Below are 18,139 nucleotides of genomic sequence, written 5' to 3' on the forward strand. Positions count from 1 at the left end.
ATGTGATATCCTACTTTACAGTTTCAATGTAGGATACCTGATGTCTATATTCTGCTTTTATATTTTTATATTATAGAAATTACAAATAAAAAAGTTTATTTTTTCAATGAAAATCACATTATAAAAATGATTACTGAATATAAACAAATGAAAGTATATCAAAGGATATTAGGCACTGTATTAGTCAACTCAGGCTATCATAAGAGAATACCACAGGCTGGGTCTCTTGCACAATAGAAATTCATTTTTTCACGATTCTAGAGGCACGAATTCCAAGAATAAGCAAGGTGCCAACCAATTCTGTTTCTGGTGAGACCCTTCTTCCTTAGGAGACAGCTTCGGGTCCCACCTTTATGACACCATTAACCATAATTACATTAAAAAGGCCCTATCTCCAAACAGTCACATTGGGGGTTAGGGTTTCAACAAGTGTGAATTTTGGGGAGACATGATTAATTCCATAACAGACACAAAAGACCTTAAGCATATTATTTCAAATATAACATATAAATTTATTATAAAATATAACACTCACTTACATGATATTTTAAAAAAAAATAGAAGACATACTATATTATTGTGGTCTGAAGTATGTGCTTCCAAAAGTCATATGTTAAAACCCTAACCCTCAGTGTTTCAGAATGTTGACTGCATTGGGAGTTAAGGTCTTTAATGAGGTAATTAAGGTAAAAGGAAGCCCTCAGACTGGGCCCTAATACAATCCGACTGGTGTCCTTATAAGAATATGGAGTTTAGACACACAGAGAGACACCAGGGACTTGTGCACACAGAGAAAAGACCATGTGGATACAGAGAGCAGGAGTCTGTCTGCAAGCCAAGCCAGAGGCCTCAGAAGAGAATCAATTTGCAGACACCTTGATCTTGTACTTCAAGGTTCCAACACTGTGAGAAAACAAATTTCTATTGTTAAAGGCTTCTAGTCTGTGGTATTTTGTTATGGCTTCTCTAGCAGACTAACAGATATTATGGAATAAGAGCCTTAAAAGTTATTTTTAAGACATTATGGTTTAACATTATACACAGTGTTCAAAGTACAGCAGTCATAGTATTATATACCCTACCTTTCTCCAACTTGACCCTTTCTTACTGGTTATACTTCTTTTAGAATGCAAACTCATTACCTTTTATCCTTTTAGTCCTAATTTTTATATTTCACAAAAGTTTCCATATCGTTTTATGACTGTCCTGAGATCCAATTTCAAGGTTTTATTTCTTTCACTACATAAGTTCAAAAAGCAAATCTCTGTGAGAGACAATATTAATAAATAAATATTTAAGGAACTTTGGATCTATTCCATGTTATCAATGACCCTGGGTGTTAGAGATGCCAGATGAATCAGAGATGCTTCCTGTCCTCAGCATGCTTACATATTAATGGGATACACAGATTCATGAGTAAGTCTGTGGTGTTCAAAGTAATTTGTATAGTCACACACAAATGTGCTGTTTTCCTTAACTGACAGCATCTTTCTCATTCTCTCACCCAGACTGGTTGTAGAGGAACAGGGTGGAATGCAGTCTTGGATCTTCACATATCTTAGTCTCTTCTACCCTGAACGGTCTCTTTACAGCAACTCTGTTCTTTGGGATAAACAGTCAAAATTTCAGACCTTCCCATCCCCTCAACAAGATGGCATCATGGAAGAGCAAATAAAGCTTCAATTTCAGGTTGCCTCACTTTTGTGAGTTTCTTCTAAAGCTATGTATATAATTTTTGTAATTTGAATTTGATATTATTTTATAAAGGAAGGATCTCCACATTGTGTAAGGCCTCTAAGAATGTGGGTCAGCCCTGAAGTGGGCTTCCATGAGGTAGGGGAGAGGGACTCTTGTACCTGCATGCATGTGGCATTACTTTTCTGGATCCTCAGTCTTTTTGGCAATGACTTCTCCCTCTCCACCTGGCCATCTGCTGCTGAGGCCTGAGGTGGGGATCTTGAACCTCTCCTCTTAGTCCCACCCAGAACCAAAAGGGTGTCTCATAACTGCCCCAGTCACTTCCCAGTTGTCACATGTTTTTCATTAATACTGTGGCTGCAGAAACAGCCATCTCCTGCTCTTCCGCCTGTTCAGTGGAGTCCCTCTGATTCAGTCAGCCTCCATAACAGATTGCCTGGGTTTTAACTCAGTCACCTTTAGTGACTTTGAAATTCCTATATCCCTTTCAAGCGACAAGAAACTTAAGCCAGTTTTGGTTACTGACATGATAGCGAGAGCCTAAGACACAAAGAAAAAATATTTTGTCCGGTACCATCTAATTTTTTAGACTATAGTATTGCTAGGGACTCAAAAATTCTTATCTGGAAATTAAAAAAAAAAAAAAAAAACTGAACACCAAATCTTTCATTTGCATTCCTATTGTAAGTTTCCTTTTCTTACCCTCCACCCCCATCTCTGCCAAAGAAGGTGAATGAACATCTCTGGCCAACTATGGAGTAGATTCCATACACAAAGTAGCAACATAGAAAAACACAATATTATATTTCAAAATATATTATTTATTTCATAAAGCCCATAAATAGTTACAAGTAACAAATGGTAACTTAGTGGTAGTTAGTAATTTAGTGGTTACAGGAGCATAGAAGTTGGAGTAGTAACACTGCCTATGGATGGGGAGAGTTCCAGTGGACCAAGATACTGCAATATAGGCAGAGGAAGTGTTATAAATTCACCAACATTCCCCTGATACTTTTAATGAAAGCCACCTGTCATTTAATCTTTGCAGAGGAACATAGACATTATGCTGACAAGTATTTTTCTGGTATTTTCTATCAGTCATTTATGGAACCTTTCATATGCTTACCTTTTTGAATATTAAAACACTTTAATATGCAGACTAAAAGTTCACAGTATCCAGAATTTGAGATTATACTAACAGTAGTCTGAGGAATACATTTATTGATTTCATCCTTTTTTTTAGTTCAACGGATTTCTATAGTTGCCTTACATGAAGATTCTCAAGATGAAGTCATAGATCAGAAGTATCAGTATCATTTGGAAGCGTGTTATAAATGCAAATTAGCATCATAAACTCTGTGAGAAAGAGTCAGTAACCTGCTTAACACACTATGTCAATGATTTGGATGCATGATAAAGTTTGAGAATGACTGCCTTAGATTATAAATTCAATAGGTCATAAAACGCTTATTTTCTATGACTTCTCTAAGGTATATATTACAGGGTTTCATATAAATATATATATATATATATAATAGAAACAGGAAATATTTTACAAAAGGACAAATAATATCAAAGTCTGTTTATCTATCTACCCACCCATCTACTTACTTATCTATCCATCCAAGCCATAATTACATTTTTAAATTAGTATACCCATTCTCTTACCTGAGAAAGTCAAGAAGTAAAGAATGTTGCCAATGAAGCTGAATCACCCTTTCAGGGTAATCCACAGGTAAAGACTGACTTGAATTAATTCCAGGTGGCATTTTTCCACACAGGTGGATCAGCACATCATAAATGGTCTTATTATATTTGGAAAAGTCACTCTGTCTGGAAAATTTTCTGGCCGATAGGGCTGATGAGTACACTTGTATTTTATACACATCCCTATGGGAAAATAATATTAAAATTAAAAACATCTTAAAATGTTATAAAAAACCATTCTCAATGACCAAATACAGTTCTATTTAAAATCAAATGAGAAATTATACAATTCACTTCATTTACCTATTTTTTGAGAGTAAAAATTAGATTTTCTTAATAACCCCAGAACTTTCTAGTAACTTGCTTTAAGCACACATCATTATATAATGGTGATGCTGTCAAGTCTGAAAGATTGGATTGTGACTAGAAAATGCTAAGGGCTTTGGAAAAACAGAATAAAGGTTAAATTCTAGACCCACTATCTACAATTGTGTGAGTAAATTCCACTCTAGTACTCTTGCCTGGAAAATCCCATGGACGGAGGAGCCTGGTAGGCTTATATTATTTGATCAAGTGATCCCACCTCTGAGAACCTTCCTATATAACATCTAGAAATGTTTGCTACCATCTATAAACAGACACATTCAATCTTGGCATTGTTTTTAAGAAAATACCGAACAAAATAACAGAAGTAAATGCCCAACAATTAGTGAGAACAGGCAAGTAAATAATGACACATGAATGCAATAACATACAACAAATTAGCGATCAATATTATAGTAAAATATTAGAAACCGAAAATTAAAATCATAAGCTCTATCAAAAACAATAAAAATGAGAATGCTTAATAGCAAAAATTCTGGGATGCAGTCAATGTGGAATAGAAACAAATTTATAGACCTGAAAATAATTAAGCATACCATTCAAGTTTAAAGGAAAAGTAAATCACAAAGAAAACCAATCAGCATTATTTAGAAAATGCAGAGAAAAATAAATCAATCTAATAGCTTATTCATTATGAGACATAAAAGTAAAATATCTAAATCAAGAAAATATAAAATTAAAGTTATAGAGATCTTAAACATACAAACCATACTACTACTAGTTACAAGTATTATATAATGAATTGTAAATGCTCAATGATTTCTCTGAAAATTAAAAACGTAATAATTAGAATACACTAAAACCAGATACACTTTTCAGAAGGAAAAAACAACAAAACAGAAAACTGAAAACTAGGGAATAATTTCTCTAAAAACTTCCCTGGAGTCAGATGATTTATGATTGAGTCTATAAATCAGTAATTCAATCTATGATGCTGAAAATATTTATTAAAAAACTGAAAAAGATATCTTTTAGGAAAATTAAACAGTTAGAATAACCAAGCTCATGCCTGTGTATAGATGCAAAACTTCTAATACAGCCCGTCTAGTTATATAGATTAGTACTTGCCCCTATGGTGCTAGCCAGTTACCCCAGTGATGAAAAAGGAGGTAGGAAAACTCTAAGAACCATTACACCAGTATTAACAATGGAGGTGCCTAAATTCCTGTCAAAATTAACACTATAATTAAGTGACTTGATATGACCAATGCAGTTAACTGTTTTAAACATTCTGAGTAATAAAACAACACGTGAAAGAGGTAAAGATACTGTCAAACAGGAGATAGTATCAAAGAAATTGTGTCTTCCCTCTTCACTAACACTATTTACTATCCATCACCCTGATGATACTCTTGATAGACAGCTGAATTTCATTTATACAGAATTAAAATAATCCTGTTTTATACAGTTTCTAAATTTTTCAAGTTTAAAAGGATATCTTGCCCATATCATCCATTCTCATTTCACAGATGAGGAAACTGAGGTTCAGAGACTTTCAGTGCTTGCCCCAAATCATTGGATGTTTAGAAGAAATTAAAACGCACATGCATACTCAAAAATTTCTATTTGCATCCTTTTGCTTTTCTAATCATCTTCTCATAATTTATCAGTTTAGAATAAATTAACATTGAGTTTCACTTCAAACAATCTCAATAAATAGACATTTATATGATACAAGGCAAACATAGAGAAATGTTAGAGAAACATATAGCTGTTACCTTCTTACAGTCTCTGGAATATTAAGAGAATGGGGTCCTTCAGGCCAACCAAAGAGACTGAACCAGGTCTGAGCTGCATTTACAGTCTTCAGAAAGAAGTCATATGTTCTTGTTCCTTCTTTAGGAGAAAAGAATTCCTTGTCTTTTGCCTCATTTTTCAAAGATCTGTTGCCTTTCTTTGGCATTTCACATTTTCCTGATTTCAATCCTTCAGGTATTATTTCCATTCCTAAAATTCACATTTGTTTATATAAAAAGGATTACTTGACAATAAGGTAAAATAATCTGTCAGCTAGACCTATCTGTATGTAGACAAATGGAGCTTATTCTACAAATAATTCTATGTTCTCAATTTACTATAGCTTAAAATTAAACATTATTTTCAAATGGCCAACAGAAATACTTTAAGAAGATATGTTCAATAAAGAAAACTATTAAATTTTCTCCATGTCATAACAGTGTATTAAATATTCCCCAAAATGGAACCTTTCATTTTATATTACATATATAAAACATTTAGACAATTCTTCAGTTTTACTTATTAGACAGAATTAAACCTTAGCTGAATAACTTATAAAAACAAAAAATTGGTTTCAGATTCAAAATGACTTTCTGTCCAATGAAGCACTTCGATAAAACAAAACATGCTCTAGCTAAAGAAATTTTCAAGAATATAAAATGATTTTATCATGTTTTGTTTTTCAAAAATATCTGCCAATGTAATCGTACAAGCACACACTCATTTCAAAACCTTTCAATATTTAATTTGGCTTGGTCCATTCAATTAAGGGAAAATTTTCAATATTATCCACACCCAGAGAAAGGAATATTTGAAAAGTTAACTGCAAATAACAATATCAAGTTCACATATTTATCTGTGTACAACGTGTTCTTCCCCGGTGGCTCAGTGGTAAAGAACCTATCTGCAATGCAGGAGCCACAGGAGCTGCAGACTCAATCCTTGGGCCGGGAAGATCCCCTGGAGGAGGGCATAGCAACCTACTCCAGTATTCTTGCCTGGAAAATCCCATGGACAGAGGGGCCTAGTGGGCTACAGTCATAGGGTCATAAAGAGTCAGACACGACTGAAGCGACTTAGCATGCACATATATTTCTAAGATAAGCAACATTGCTGCTGCTGCTGCTGCTGCTAAGTTGCTTCAGTCGTGTCCAACTCTTAGCGACCCCATGGACTGCAGCCTACTAGGCTCCTCCATCCATGGGATTTTCCAGGCCGAGTACTGGAGTGGGGTGCCATTGCTTTCTCCTAAGCAACATTGGACCAAGCTAATTAGGCAACAACCCCCCTAGTTGAGCAGTTTGCGAATTATGTACAAAGGGTACCTGTACAGACAGTCTCAGCAAATTCACAGGGGCTCTACCAGATATTCAACATTTTAGTTAAATACCACTATAACATCTGCTTCATATCATATAAACTACCACCCTAGGTTTTTCTACCAAACAATCTAATAAATGGAACTGCTTGGTATAGCTTTTGGCTTAAGAGAAAAATCTTAAGATATTAAGCATATCATTAGCCAAAACCAGAGAATTTCTACTCTAAATCATTGGAAAGAGCACCCAAAGCAGAGAGTGAAAGTGTTAGTCGCTCAGTCACGTCTGACTCTTTGCTATCCCATGAACTGTAGCCTGCCAGGCTCCTCTGTCCATGGAATTCTCCTGGCAAGAATACTGGAGTGAGTAGCCATTTCTTCCTCCAGAGGATCTTACCAACTCAGGCATCGAACCCAGGTTTCCTGCATTGCAGGAAGATTCTTTACTGTCTGGGCCACCAGGGAAGCCCTTCAAAGCAGATGACCCTCTCAAAACTAGTGACAAATTCAGCTTTCTTCATGGATTTCTTATTACTTGAAAAAACTCTAAGTTTTGCATCAAATAATATTAAACAGATAATGTTTTGGATTGGGCTGGAGAGGTACATTATGTATTTGCCACATACCAACAAACAATCTTCTCTTTGCAGGCTCAGCATCACTAAATTTACTAGGAGCAGTAGAGGGCAAGCCAGTTTTTCTACTGGCAAGCAGACTCTTGCTTTCAGCCTTCACAGAACTGGTATCCTTTTCTACAAATGACACATTGGATTAGAGTAGGTCAAACAAGCATTTGTGAATTCACTCTCAAATTACTGAACCTGAATTTCATAATTATATATATATATAAGCATTATAGTAAATATGTATATATATATACATACACACATACATACAGTACAAAAAAAATCTAAGTTCCTATTACTCATGAATAAGATGTAAAATAAGAAGAAAATAAAGAGTGATACGAACTGAACTGAATGAACTTTATTAATAAGGCAATTATTATGATATATCCATTATTGGAGAATGAACAATGTTCAACTTTAGCATAAACAAGTATATATAGTCTTTTAAATGTTTCTACACCCAAATTTTTAGAATTATTATATATAGTGCTCAAAATCATATATAAAAAGCCTGTCACTAAGGAAAGTAATTTTTTCTAGTTAATTTTCTGAAATGAAAGCATTGCTTGGTTATGATTCCATTTTGTACAGCTTTTGATCTCTATTCCAGTTAGAGCTGCTGTGCATACAGTATACTTGGCCACCATGGTAATTCAAACAACCACAAGCAATGCTGAACAAGAAAAGGAAGCAGATATAACCTACCACCAGATATCTACCTACCTACATATCTACTTATCTATCTACATATGCACGTACATTTATATGTGTATGTATATTATATAAGAATACAATATATACTATATAACAATAAAATATTTAGTACAACACATATATTCAGAATGTTATTCCATCAGAGAAGCATGGCCTGTGCAATTCAAAAGATCTAACATGAAAGCTTGGCACCACAGCTCCGGAGCTAGTAAACCATGGGTACATTATACAAGTTCTCTGAAACATCTGTTTTTTATCCATAAAATGAAATCAAGGGCTCTGAACTCATGTGCTTGTTTTGAGGATTACTTTATAGCCAACAACACATATAAATAATCTGGTATATACTGAGTCTCTTCCACCCTTTCAGTACAAAGCCATTCAGAATTTGCCAGAGAACCTTTGCCCAATAGGTATGCACATATCCACAATGCTAAGCCACTGCAGACTCCATAGAAGGACGCCTTAGGAAATTCAATGACAGAATGATTCATTTTGACAGAATGATACTGCATTAGACAGTACCTTTTCAAGTCAACATCAAATGACAAAAGGTTCCTAGTGGGGTACAAACCCACATCTGGACACTTCAACTAAACTCAGTGATTCATATGATACATTTTTATTTGGCATATTAAGTATAACAACTTAATAATTTTTATTACATATAAGTCATACTTCTTTACTTTTGGGTATACTTAGTATGTTTTAAGATTTCACCTTTACTGAATGTATCATTCTCTAGAGCACAGTAGCTACATATGGAGCTCTGAGTTCTCATAAATTTGGTTAGAATTCCCTGAGCAATGTGCTCATCCTCCCTATGACTCATTTTTTTTAATTAAGAAAATAAATTTATTGGATATGAACATTATCAAATTTTGGTCATCTATGACTCAGTTTCTTAATCTGCAAAGTGAGATTAATAAGAGTACTGAACCATGGTTGTTGGGAAGACTAAATGAAATAACAAATACAAGGCACTCAGCACAGAATGTCATATGCCTAGAAGGCACTAAATATATGTTATAAATTACTACATGCATATTTCTGAAGATATTTTAAACTATTTAAGAATCATGATATCTTTCTATAGTAATGCTTACCCAAATGCATATATTATTTAAAAAAATTATCATACAAAGACTCCATTTTTTTCCTTCTAAAGAAATAGCAGTATTGTGCACAGTAATTCCTCATTATTTGGGGAGGGGCATTATGAAAAATACAAAAAAGTGGTAAAGTAATAATAAGTTATAATATCAATAATAATAAAATGACAATAATAATAATACATTCCAGTTATTTATAGTCTAGGAATCTTCACAAAAGCCTTTTTTTTTCAATAAACACACCACTAGTATGCTGCTCCCCCATAAAGCACAGTTTGTTTAATAACAGATGTTTAAGGATCTGGGTACTAAAGATAAAAGCAAATGGTAAAATGGTGAGGTGAGAACACAAAATAGAATTTCTACCCAGGTTCTGCAACTTTTCATCCTCTGCTCTTTCTATTACATTGTCTTATTTGATATCTCACATACCATCCATCTAGTATATTAGAAGAATATAACATCAAAATTTGTCAGAAAAATCTTAAAAATTCTGAAAATGTGTGCAAAATTTGTAATACATATGTGCTGAGAAGGAACAATCAGAGCAGTAAGGAGAGACCCCAGGGTATGTGGAAGCCTCGAGAGAGTTTGCACTCATCTCACACGCTAGTAAAGTAATGTTCAAAATTCTCCAAGCCAGGCTTCAGCAATATGTGAACCGTGAACCTCCAGATGTTCAAGCTGGTTTTAGAAAAGGCAAAGGAACCAGAGATCAAATTGCCAACATCCGCTGGATCATGGAAAAAGCAAGAGAGTTCCAGAAAAACATCTATTTCTGCTTTATTGACTATGCCAAAGCCTTTGACTCTGTGGATCCCAATAAACTGTGGAAAATTCTTCAAGAGATGGGAATACCAGACCACCTGACCTGCCTCTTGAGAAATTTGTATGCAGGTCAGGAAGCAACAGTTAGAACTGGACATGGAACAACAGATTGGTTCCAAATAGGAAAAGGAGTACGTCAAGGCTGTATATTGTCACCCTGCTTATTGAACTTCTATGCAGAGTACATCATGAGAAATGCTGGGCTGGAGAAAGCACAAACTGGAATCAAGATTGCCAGGAGAAATATCAATAACCTCAGATATGCAGATGACACCACCCTTATGGCAGAAAGTGAAGAGGAACTAAAAAGCCTCTTGATGAAAATGAAAGAGGAGAGTGAAAAAGTTGGCTTAAAGCTCAACATTCAGAAAACGAAGATCATGGCATCTGGTCCCATCACTTCATGGGAAATAGATGGGGAAACAGTGTCAGACTTTATTTTTCTGGGCTCCAAAATACCTGCAGATGGTGACTGCAGCCATGAAATTAAAAGACGCTTACTCCTTGGAAGAAAAGTTATGACCAACCTAGATAGCATATTCAAAAGCAGAGAGACATTACTTTGCCAACACAGGTCCATGTAGTCAAGGATATGGTTTTTCCAGTGGTCATGTATGGATGTGAGAGCTGGACTGTGAAGAAAGCTGAGAGCCAAAGAATTGACAATTTTGAACTGTGGTGTTGGAGAAGACTCTTGAGAGTCCCTTGGACTGCAAAGAGATCCAACCAGTCCATTCTGAAGGAGATCAGCCCTGGGATTTCTTTGGAAGGAATGATGCTAAAGCTGAAACTCCAGTACTTTGGCCACCTCATGGGAAGAGCTGACTCATGCTGGGAGGGATTGGGGGCAGCAGGAGAAGGGGACAACAGAGGATGAGATGGCTGGATGGCATCACTGACTCGATGGACGTGATTTTGAGTGAACTCTGGGAGTTGGTGATGGACAGGGAGGCCTGGCGTGCTGCGATTCATGGGGTCACAAAGAGTCGGACACGACTGAGCTACTGAACTGAACTGAGAATTTAATGAGGGGAGTAGGGTGGGTCAACAGTATAAACTGCTCTTCAGTACTGCAGTGACAACAGTTTAATGGATCTAACTTCCTACTTTCCTCTGCTATTTGTCTTCCTCTCTGTGGAAAATAGAGTGGTTTATTGGATTGGTAAATAGGCAAGCAAAACCTGAATTCACTCTTTTTCCTCTTTGGGAACAAGCATGTTCAATGAAGGGATACAGTCTTCTCTTTCCTCCCTATTGTCATCCTGCACACTCACCCAAAGTAGCTAAGAGAGGGAAGCAGAAGTTGAAGGGCAAGAATGAGCAAAGTTAGTTGATTAAATAAGGTCCTTGGACAATGAGATTAAGATAAAGGAACAGCCTAAGGCAGGAAAGAGTCTTCTTTCCTTGGCTTTGTGATGGGAGAGATGGTGGGTAAGGCATGTATGGAATTTGAAAAGTCAGTGTGTTCCTGCCAGATGTTCTCCAGTTCTTCTGAAAAGTCTCAGTCCCCTAAGAATGAGGCAGAACAGATTGAATAGGTTTCACAGGAGTGGTAAACATTTGAAGCAAGTGGAGAAGATGAGAAAACTTGAAAACAGAAGGAGCTGCAATTCAGCGCTGAAACTTAAGTCTTTAATAATCTATACACACAAAAATTTTCGCACTATCCATTGTTCTCAATTTAACAGTTGAAAATGCTGGAGAGGGTGTGTAGAAAGAGACCTTCTACACTGTCAGTAGGAGTGTAAATTGGTACAATCACTATGGAAAACAGTGTGGAGATTCCTCAAAAATCTAAAATAGGATTACCATGTGATCTAGCAATCCCACTTCTGGGCAGATACCCAGATGAAACTAATTCAAAACGATACATACACCCCTATGTTCATAGCAGCATTACTCACAATAGCCAAGACATGGAAACAACCTAAATGTCCATCAACAGATGAGTGGATAAAGGAGATATGGCATACATATAAAATACACACACACACACACACACACACACACACACACACACACAATGGAATACTACTCAGCCATCAAAAATGAAATATCATTTCCAGCAACATGGATGGACCTAGAGATTATCATACTAAGTGAAGTAAGTGAGACAGAGAAAGACAAATACCATATGATATCACTTATATGTGGAACCTAAAATATGGCACAAATGAATGTATCTGTAAAAAAGAAACAGATTCACAGACATGGAGAACAGACTTGTATTTGTCAGAGAGGAAGCAGGGAGGGAGAGGGTCACGCTGGGAGTTTGAGGTTGTAAATGCAAACTGTTACATTCAGAATGGAGAAACAACAGGGGCCTAATGTACAGCACATGGCTCTGATAAACCTCAGTCATGAGTGTCTGAGTGGAAAAGAATATAAAAAATATATATATGTGTGTGATTTACTTTGCTATACAGCAGATATCAGCACAACACTGTAAATCAAACAACAGTGTAAATCAACTATACTTCAATAAAAAAGAAATAATAGTCATTCTATTATGAAATTGGAATGAAAAATCCAATTTATAACAACTTACCATTTTTTACAATAATTTTTTGCTCATCAAGATGAATTGCCATATATGAATAAATAGTAAGCATGCAGTTTTCTGCTGTTGCACTAACTGGAAGTGAAAACCTAAAAGTGAAAATATTGCATTTCAGTAAGTTAAAATCTTCAGATGCAGTAAACACAATGAAAAAAAAAAATTTAACTATCCTGGATGTCTATAATAATTAAGACACGAATTAGTCATCATTTTTCTTTCCTCTATCAACACTCTGGTTTTCTTAACTACCTATTGTATCTAGCTTAATGGTGTAAGAATATTTACTTTTAAAGCTTTTAGCAGAGATGGCAAATTTCACTGTCAAGTGTGCACTAAAACACAGCTTGTAATTACACAGGTTCACAGACAGATTCAGGAAATTTTAGAGTTGCAGGAGCCTCAGAGTTAATCCACTCACCTTCTTTCATAGAATCTGTGACAAATGGTATCTAGCTTCAGAGGACCAGCATGACATTCATGACTCAGAAACAACTCATTTCATATCTAGAGAACTGTAACCTCACAAATTGTATTTCAGGGCAACACAAAATCATATCTACAACCTACAATCTCCATTACATTCCTTCAAATTTTAAATACAGTTCACTATATCTTCTCTAAGCCCTCTTTTCCATATTAAAAACATTTAGAACGTTCAAGGGTTCTTTCAACTCCAAGGCCTTTAAATATTTCACATACCACTCTTTAGACACTCTTTTGTTTTGTGTTTATCCTTTAAATGTGTCTGAGAATTGAAAGTAATATTGTAAAAGCTGTTCAACCAGTACAAAGTAATATTACCTTCCACAATCTGCATACTCTATTTTATGAAAGCATTGTGAAATTATCATTTTCACCAGTCACAAAACACTCTTAGATGATACTGGGCCTAGCTTAGGTGACAACTCTATCCTTGTGCAATTGATTTTTTAATATAAATACTATATTTTATATCTATATCATTGTAATATCACCTTATTGGTTTCAGTTCTGCATTATAGCATACAAAGATAATTTTATTCTTGAATCGGCTATCAAACTAGCTCTTCTATCTAGCTTATTATGGTCACTGGCCAAGGTGAAATGATAAAATATCATTTTATAATCTAAGTTAAATATAGAATGCAAGTAAAATATAGAATAGGATGAGACTAATAAAAATCTGTAGCTGAAATATAATGAGTTGTCAAGGGACATTAAAATAAACATGTTATATGTAATTGAATTGATTTTCGCCTCAGCTCTGCATATGCATTGTTTTTACCTTTACTAATTAGTGTGTATTAAAATATTATGCAAAATATACAGATTCAACATTGTCTTATTTAACCAACCCTAGTCATTCCCTTGCCTCATCCTAAACACATGCATTAGATTGTCCTCTTCAGGATTAGGTTGTATTTTTATATGTAACTTTTTCCACATGATTTCCCTCTTAAAATGAAACTTTAAATTCCTTGATAGCATGAATCATTAGTTCTACATACTATGCATTTATGCGAAGTATAGCGACCAATCAAAACTCCATTAACTGACCAACTATGTTTAAGGATATTTTTCAGATTAAATAATATAGTTTATCAACAGACACCATCATCATTGCTATCTTAGAACCAAAAATGTTAATTTTGCTTTAACAGTGATTATAAAAGGAGAAAAAAAAAAGGAAAGAAAAAAAGACAACTCTAGCAAATCCTGTGGGTGCTCTGTCCTTAAGTTCTTACCCCCCAGGAAGTAGTTCTTTGTGCTGGACTCCCATCCTCTGGGTGGGCATGGTGGGGTAACGGTTACCTTCTTCAGACAATTACAACTGGGCTACTGGAGCTACTGAAAGTTCTTAGGAGCTTATGGTCCTCAGAGTAATCCTGCAGCCCAAGCCTGTATGGTGTGGGAGTTTGACAGTCCGACAATCTTGCTTCAAATAGCACAAAAACTGTACAATGGTAACCTCATCTGCAAAGAACTCCAGGGATCAAAGTGAGGTTGGGACTTAATTTTCATATTTATTTGGGATGACTGATTCCTGGTGCTGCTTCCCTTACCTCCTTACTTTTTTTTTTTTTTTTCTGGGACTTCTTCCCTAATAAATAACGTATCCATGAGGTCTCATCTAAAGGTTAGCTTGTGGACAACACTACCCATGACAATTAACCAAATGAACAAACAAAAGAAGCACTATCACTTGAAATATTTATGAAATGGTACAAAACTAAGGAAAATATATTTTGAAATAAAATTTCACTATGAGAATGAAATGGGAATAAATATCAATTGTTTTTCCCTTATAAAACTAGTTTTTCAGAGATAATAAGATATGACTTCAGATGCTCCTTAAAGAATAACCAACATATGCAAAATTCATTTGACCACATTCTTCTTGGAGCATGCAATACAGAAACTGGACAAGTTATACAGTATGGGAATATGAACAATTTTTGCTGCTGCTGCTGCTAAGTTGCTTCAGTCGTGTCCGACTCTGTGTGACCCCATAGACGGAAGCCCACCAGGCTCCCCGTCCCTGGGAATCTCTAGGCAAGAACACTGGAGTGGGCCGCCATTTCCTTCTCCAGTGCGTGAAAGGGAAAAGTGAAAGTGAAGTCGCTCAGTCGCGTCCGACTCTTAGCGACCCCATGGACTGCAGCCCACCAGGCTCCGCCATCCATGGGATTTTCCAGGCAAGAGTACTGGAGTGGGGGTGCCATTGCCTTGTCCAAGAACACTTTATACATTGATATTATTAAAAATTCATTTAAACAGAAAAATGACTTTCAGTTGGTAACACTAACACATTATATTAAAAATATTTCTGAGAAAATTGGGTACTTCATGGCATTTTATCAAAGAATAATGGTGTTATTTATGGATTCTCTATGCCAATCCACACAGACAGGAACTATGTGTGGTAAAGGATTTACTCTAAAAATACTCAATATTACAGTAACAGTGAAATGAAAAGGCACTCTGACATTATGGATTTCAATTCTATTCTGGGATTTAAGTAGAAAATTTCAGGCATGAGTGAAATAGGACAGTTCCACTGGACCGAAATTGGGATGGACATCAGTGGTAACAACAGAGTTGACACGATGCAGATGTTGATGGACATTGTGGAAATGTGGCAGCTACTGTGCTGAGCATCTAACATGCATTATTTAATTTACCTAAATCCTCCCAACAGTCCTAGAGGATATGTATTATTAATTTTCTCAGCCTTTGGTTAAAATAGCAAAGTCCAGAAAAAGTCAATAATTGTTCAGAGAGGGTCCAAGGTCAAATTCAATCTGCCTGAAACAAAGCTCTGAAATTAGCCACTGCGTAGGAATGGTTAGCTTCCAGATCTGTCTTGCACAGATGCTCAAAGCTGGGAAGTCTGCATAAAATCACATAGGTGATGATGAACATAAACATAAATGTTTTCCAATAGTTTTTATCAATTATGTCATTAAAAACCACACACTAAAATACTTCTAGCTATTCTAATAATGTTAAATTACATAAGTCCTTATTAAAAACTGGTTTAAATAAGAGCCTTTTTTAAAAGCTATAAATATTTTCCTGGGTTCTCAGTAAGAAATATTTGAATTCAGATGCGCTTCTAAGTAAACCATAACCAGCATTTACAAAACTGATGTAAACCAAATTCTCCTGTTGGACACATGCAAATTCTAGAGGTAGAAATTCTGTAGCTGTATACAGAAACAAAAGGTACTTCTGTACCCTAAGGCACAATGCAAAATATGTTAAGAAAAACTTGAGTCACTCTTTTAAACAGAATTTTTATGGACAAACTACTGATATTTTACTGTGATAAATCAAACAGTAAATACCATAATGTATGGAAAGTCATGTGCGGAGTGCACATTTTTTTTCTCTGTTATTTCAGGTTCATCTGATAATTCTCATTAATGATTTATTTCCTCTGTTTCCAATTATGTACTTTAAATTCTTCTAAACTTACAGAAGAACTTACACGTGTATATACCCTGTACCTAGTTCATCAATTACCGTTTTGCTACATTTATCTCTCTCTTTCGTTTTTATTTGCAATTAATTTTCTTAAAAAGTATGTGTATACAAATTTACCTTTAAATATTGGCATATAACCCCTAAGAGCAAGAGCATTCTTTCATATAATCACAATTCTGTCATTATTACCATTACATTTCACATTAGTACAAGAATATTATCTACTTTATAGTCCTTATTCAAGAGTCCCAATAATGCCAGGGTCCAAATTGGGATCAGTCATTGAAATTTGTCTCTTTTATTCCAAGACAATCCCTGAGCCTTGTTTGATCCTTCCTTCATGGCAGTGACATTTTAAAGAGTCAAGCTGTCTGAATTGCTCTGACTTTCCTCTCCTGAGTGGAAAAGATTTAAACATTTGTAGCAAGAAATCCTTATGTGTTGTGGCATGCTTCAGTTTAATTGCATCAGGAAGCACAGAAGGTTAGTGTTCCTCATTATTTGTGATGCTGAATATGGTCATTTAATATGGTGTTGCCCATCAGATGTAGTCATCTTTTATAGCAGTATTTCTAAAAATATAATTTATATATAATTATATATAAATATAATTTACATATAATAAAATCCATAGTTTTAAGATGTGTAATGCAGTAGTTTTTAATATATTTAGAGAGTTGTATAATATCACCACTACTTAATTTTAAAATATTTTCATCATCCATGAATAAAACCCATATTCATTAGCATTCATTCCCCATTTGCCCCTTCTCTTAGATCCTAGAAGTCACTAATCTACTTTCTGTCTCCACGGATTTGCTCATCCTGAATATTAAATAATTAATTAGAATAATTACTTGTAATTAAAAGTAGTAATTGGTGGATGAGATGTTGAGACCATGTGGACATCTCATCCTCATCAACCTTTCATCCAAAGTATATATACTGTGTCTGGGTTGTGTAAAGCGTTCTGGACAGGCTCCTCCAAGGAGATAGGTCAGTGGCTCGAAAGGTTGACAACCACTGAGCCAAGTCTCAAAACTGCACCGTGCATGAGAGTTTGTGAAGAATTAGTCTTGATTTTTTCAATGTTCAGTAGAATTCTGCAATGAAACCATTTGGGACTGGACTTTTCTTTGTGGGAAGATTTTTAAATAACTATTCAACTTTTGATAAGAATTATAAAATATTCTGATTTTCTATTTCTTCTACAGTATGGATAGACTTTGTTTTTCTAGGAAATGGTCAGTTTCATCTAAACCATCTAATTTGTTAGAATATAGATTAAGTATTCCTTTCTTTCTACTTTATTTGAATTTAAGTTGCTCCTCTTTTTCTAGTTTCTTCGAGTCGTGCAAGGTGGAAGGTTAGACTATTATATGAAATCTTTCATAGTATTTAATATAGGTATTTAAAACTATAAATTTCCAAATATTGCTTTAGCTGTATCCCATAAATTTTGATGTATGTTTTCATTTTCTCTTAT

General features: G+C 35.1%; 1 protein-coding gene across 4 annotated transcripts in view; it reads right to left on the reverse strand.

The window, feature by feature from the left end:
* Positions 1-18,139, reverse strand: part of CFAP47 (cilia and flagella associated protein 47) — a 485,875-nt gene that overhangs the window by 321,547 nt on the left and 146,189 nt on the right. For all 4 annotated transcript variants that reach the window (XM_061410459.1, XM_061410458.1, XM_061410460.1 and 1 more), the window contains 4 exons: positions 12,676-12,776; positions 7,471-7,596; positions 5,508-5,736; positions 3,367-3,588 (listed from right to left, as the gene is read on the reverse strand). In XM_061410459.1, the coding sequence (XP_061266443.1) occupies positions 3,367-3,588; positions 5,508-5,736; positions 7,471-7,596; positions 12,676-12,776 (678 nt within the window). The remainder of the gene's footprint in view (positions 1-3,366; positions 3,589-5,507; positions 5,737-7,470; positions 7,597-12,675; positions 12,777-18,139) is intronic.

This window comes from Bos javanicus, chromosome X (genome assembly GCF_032452875.1).
Source record: "Bos javanicus breed banteng chromosome X, ARS-OSU_banteng_1.0, whole genome shotgun sequence".
Classification (NCBI taxonomy): domain Eukaryota; kingdom Metazoa; phylum Chordata; class Mammalia; order Artiodactyla; family Bovidae; genus Bos; species Bos javanicus.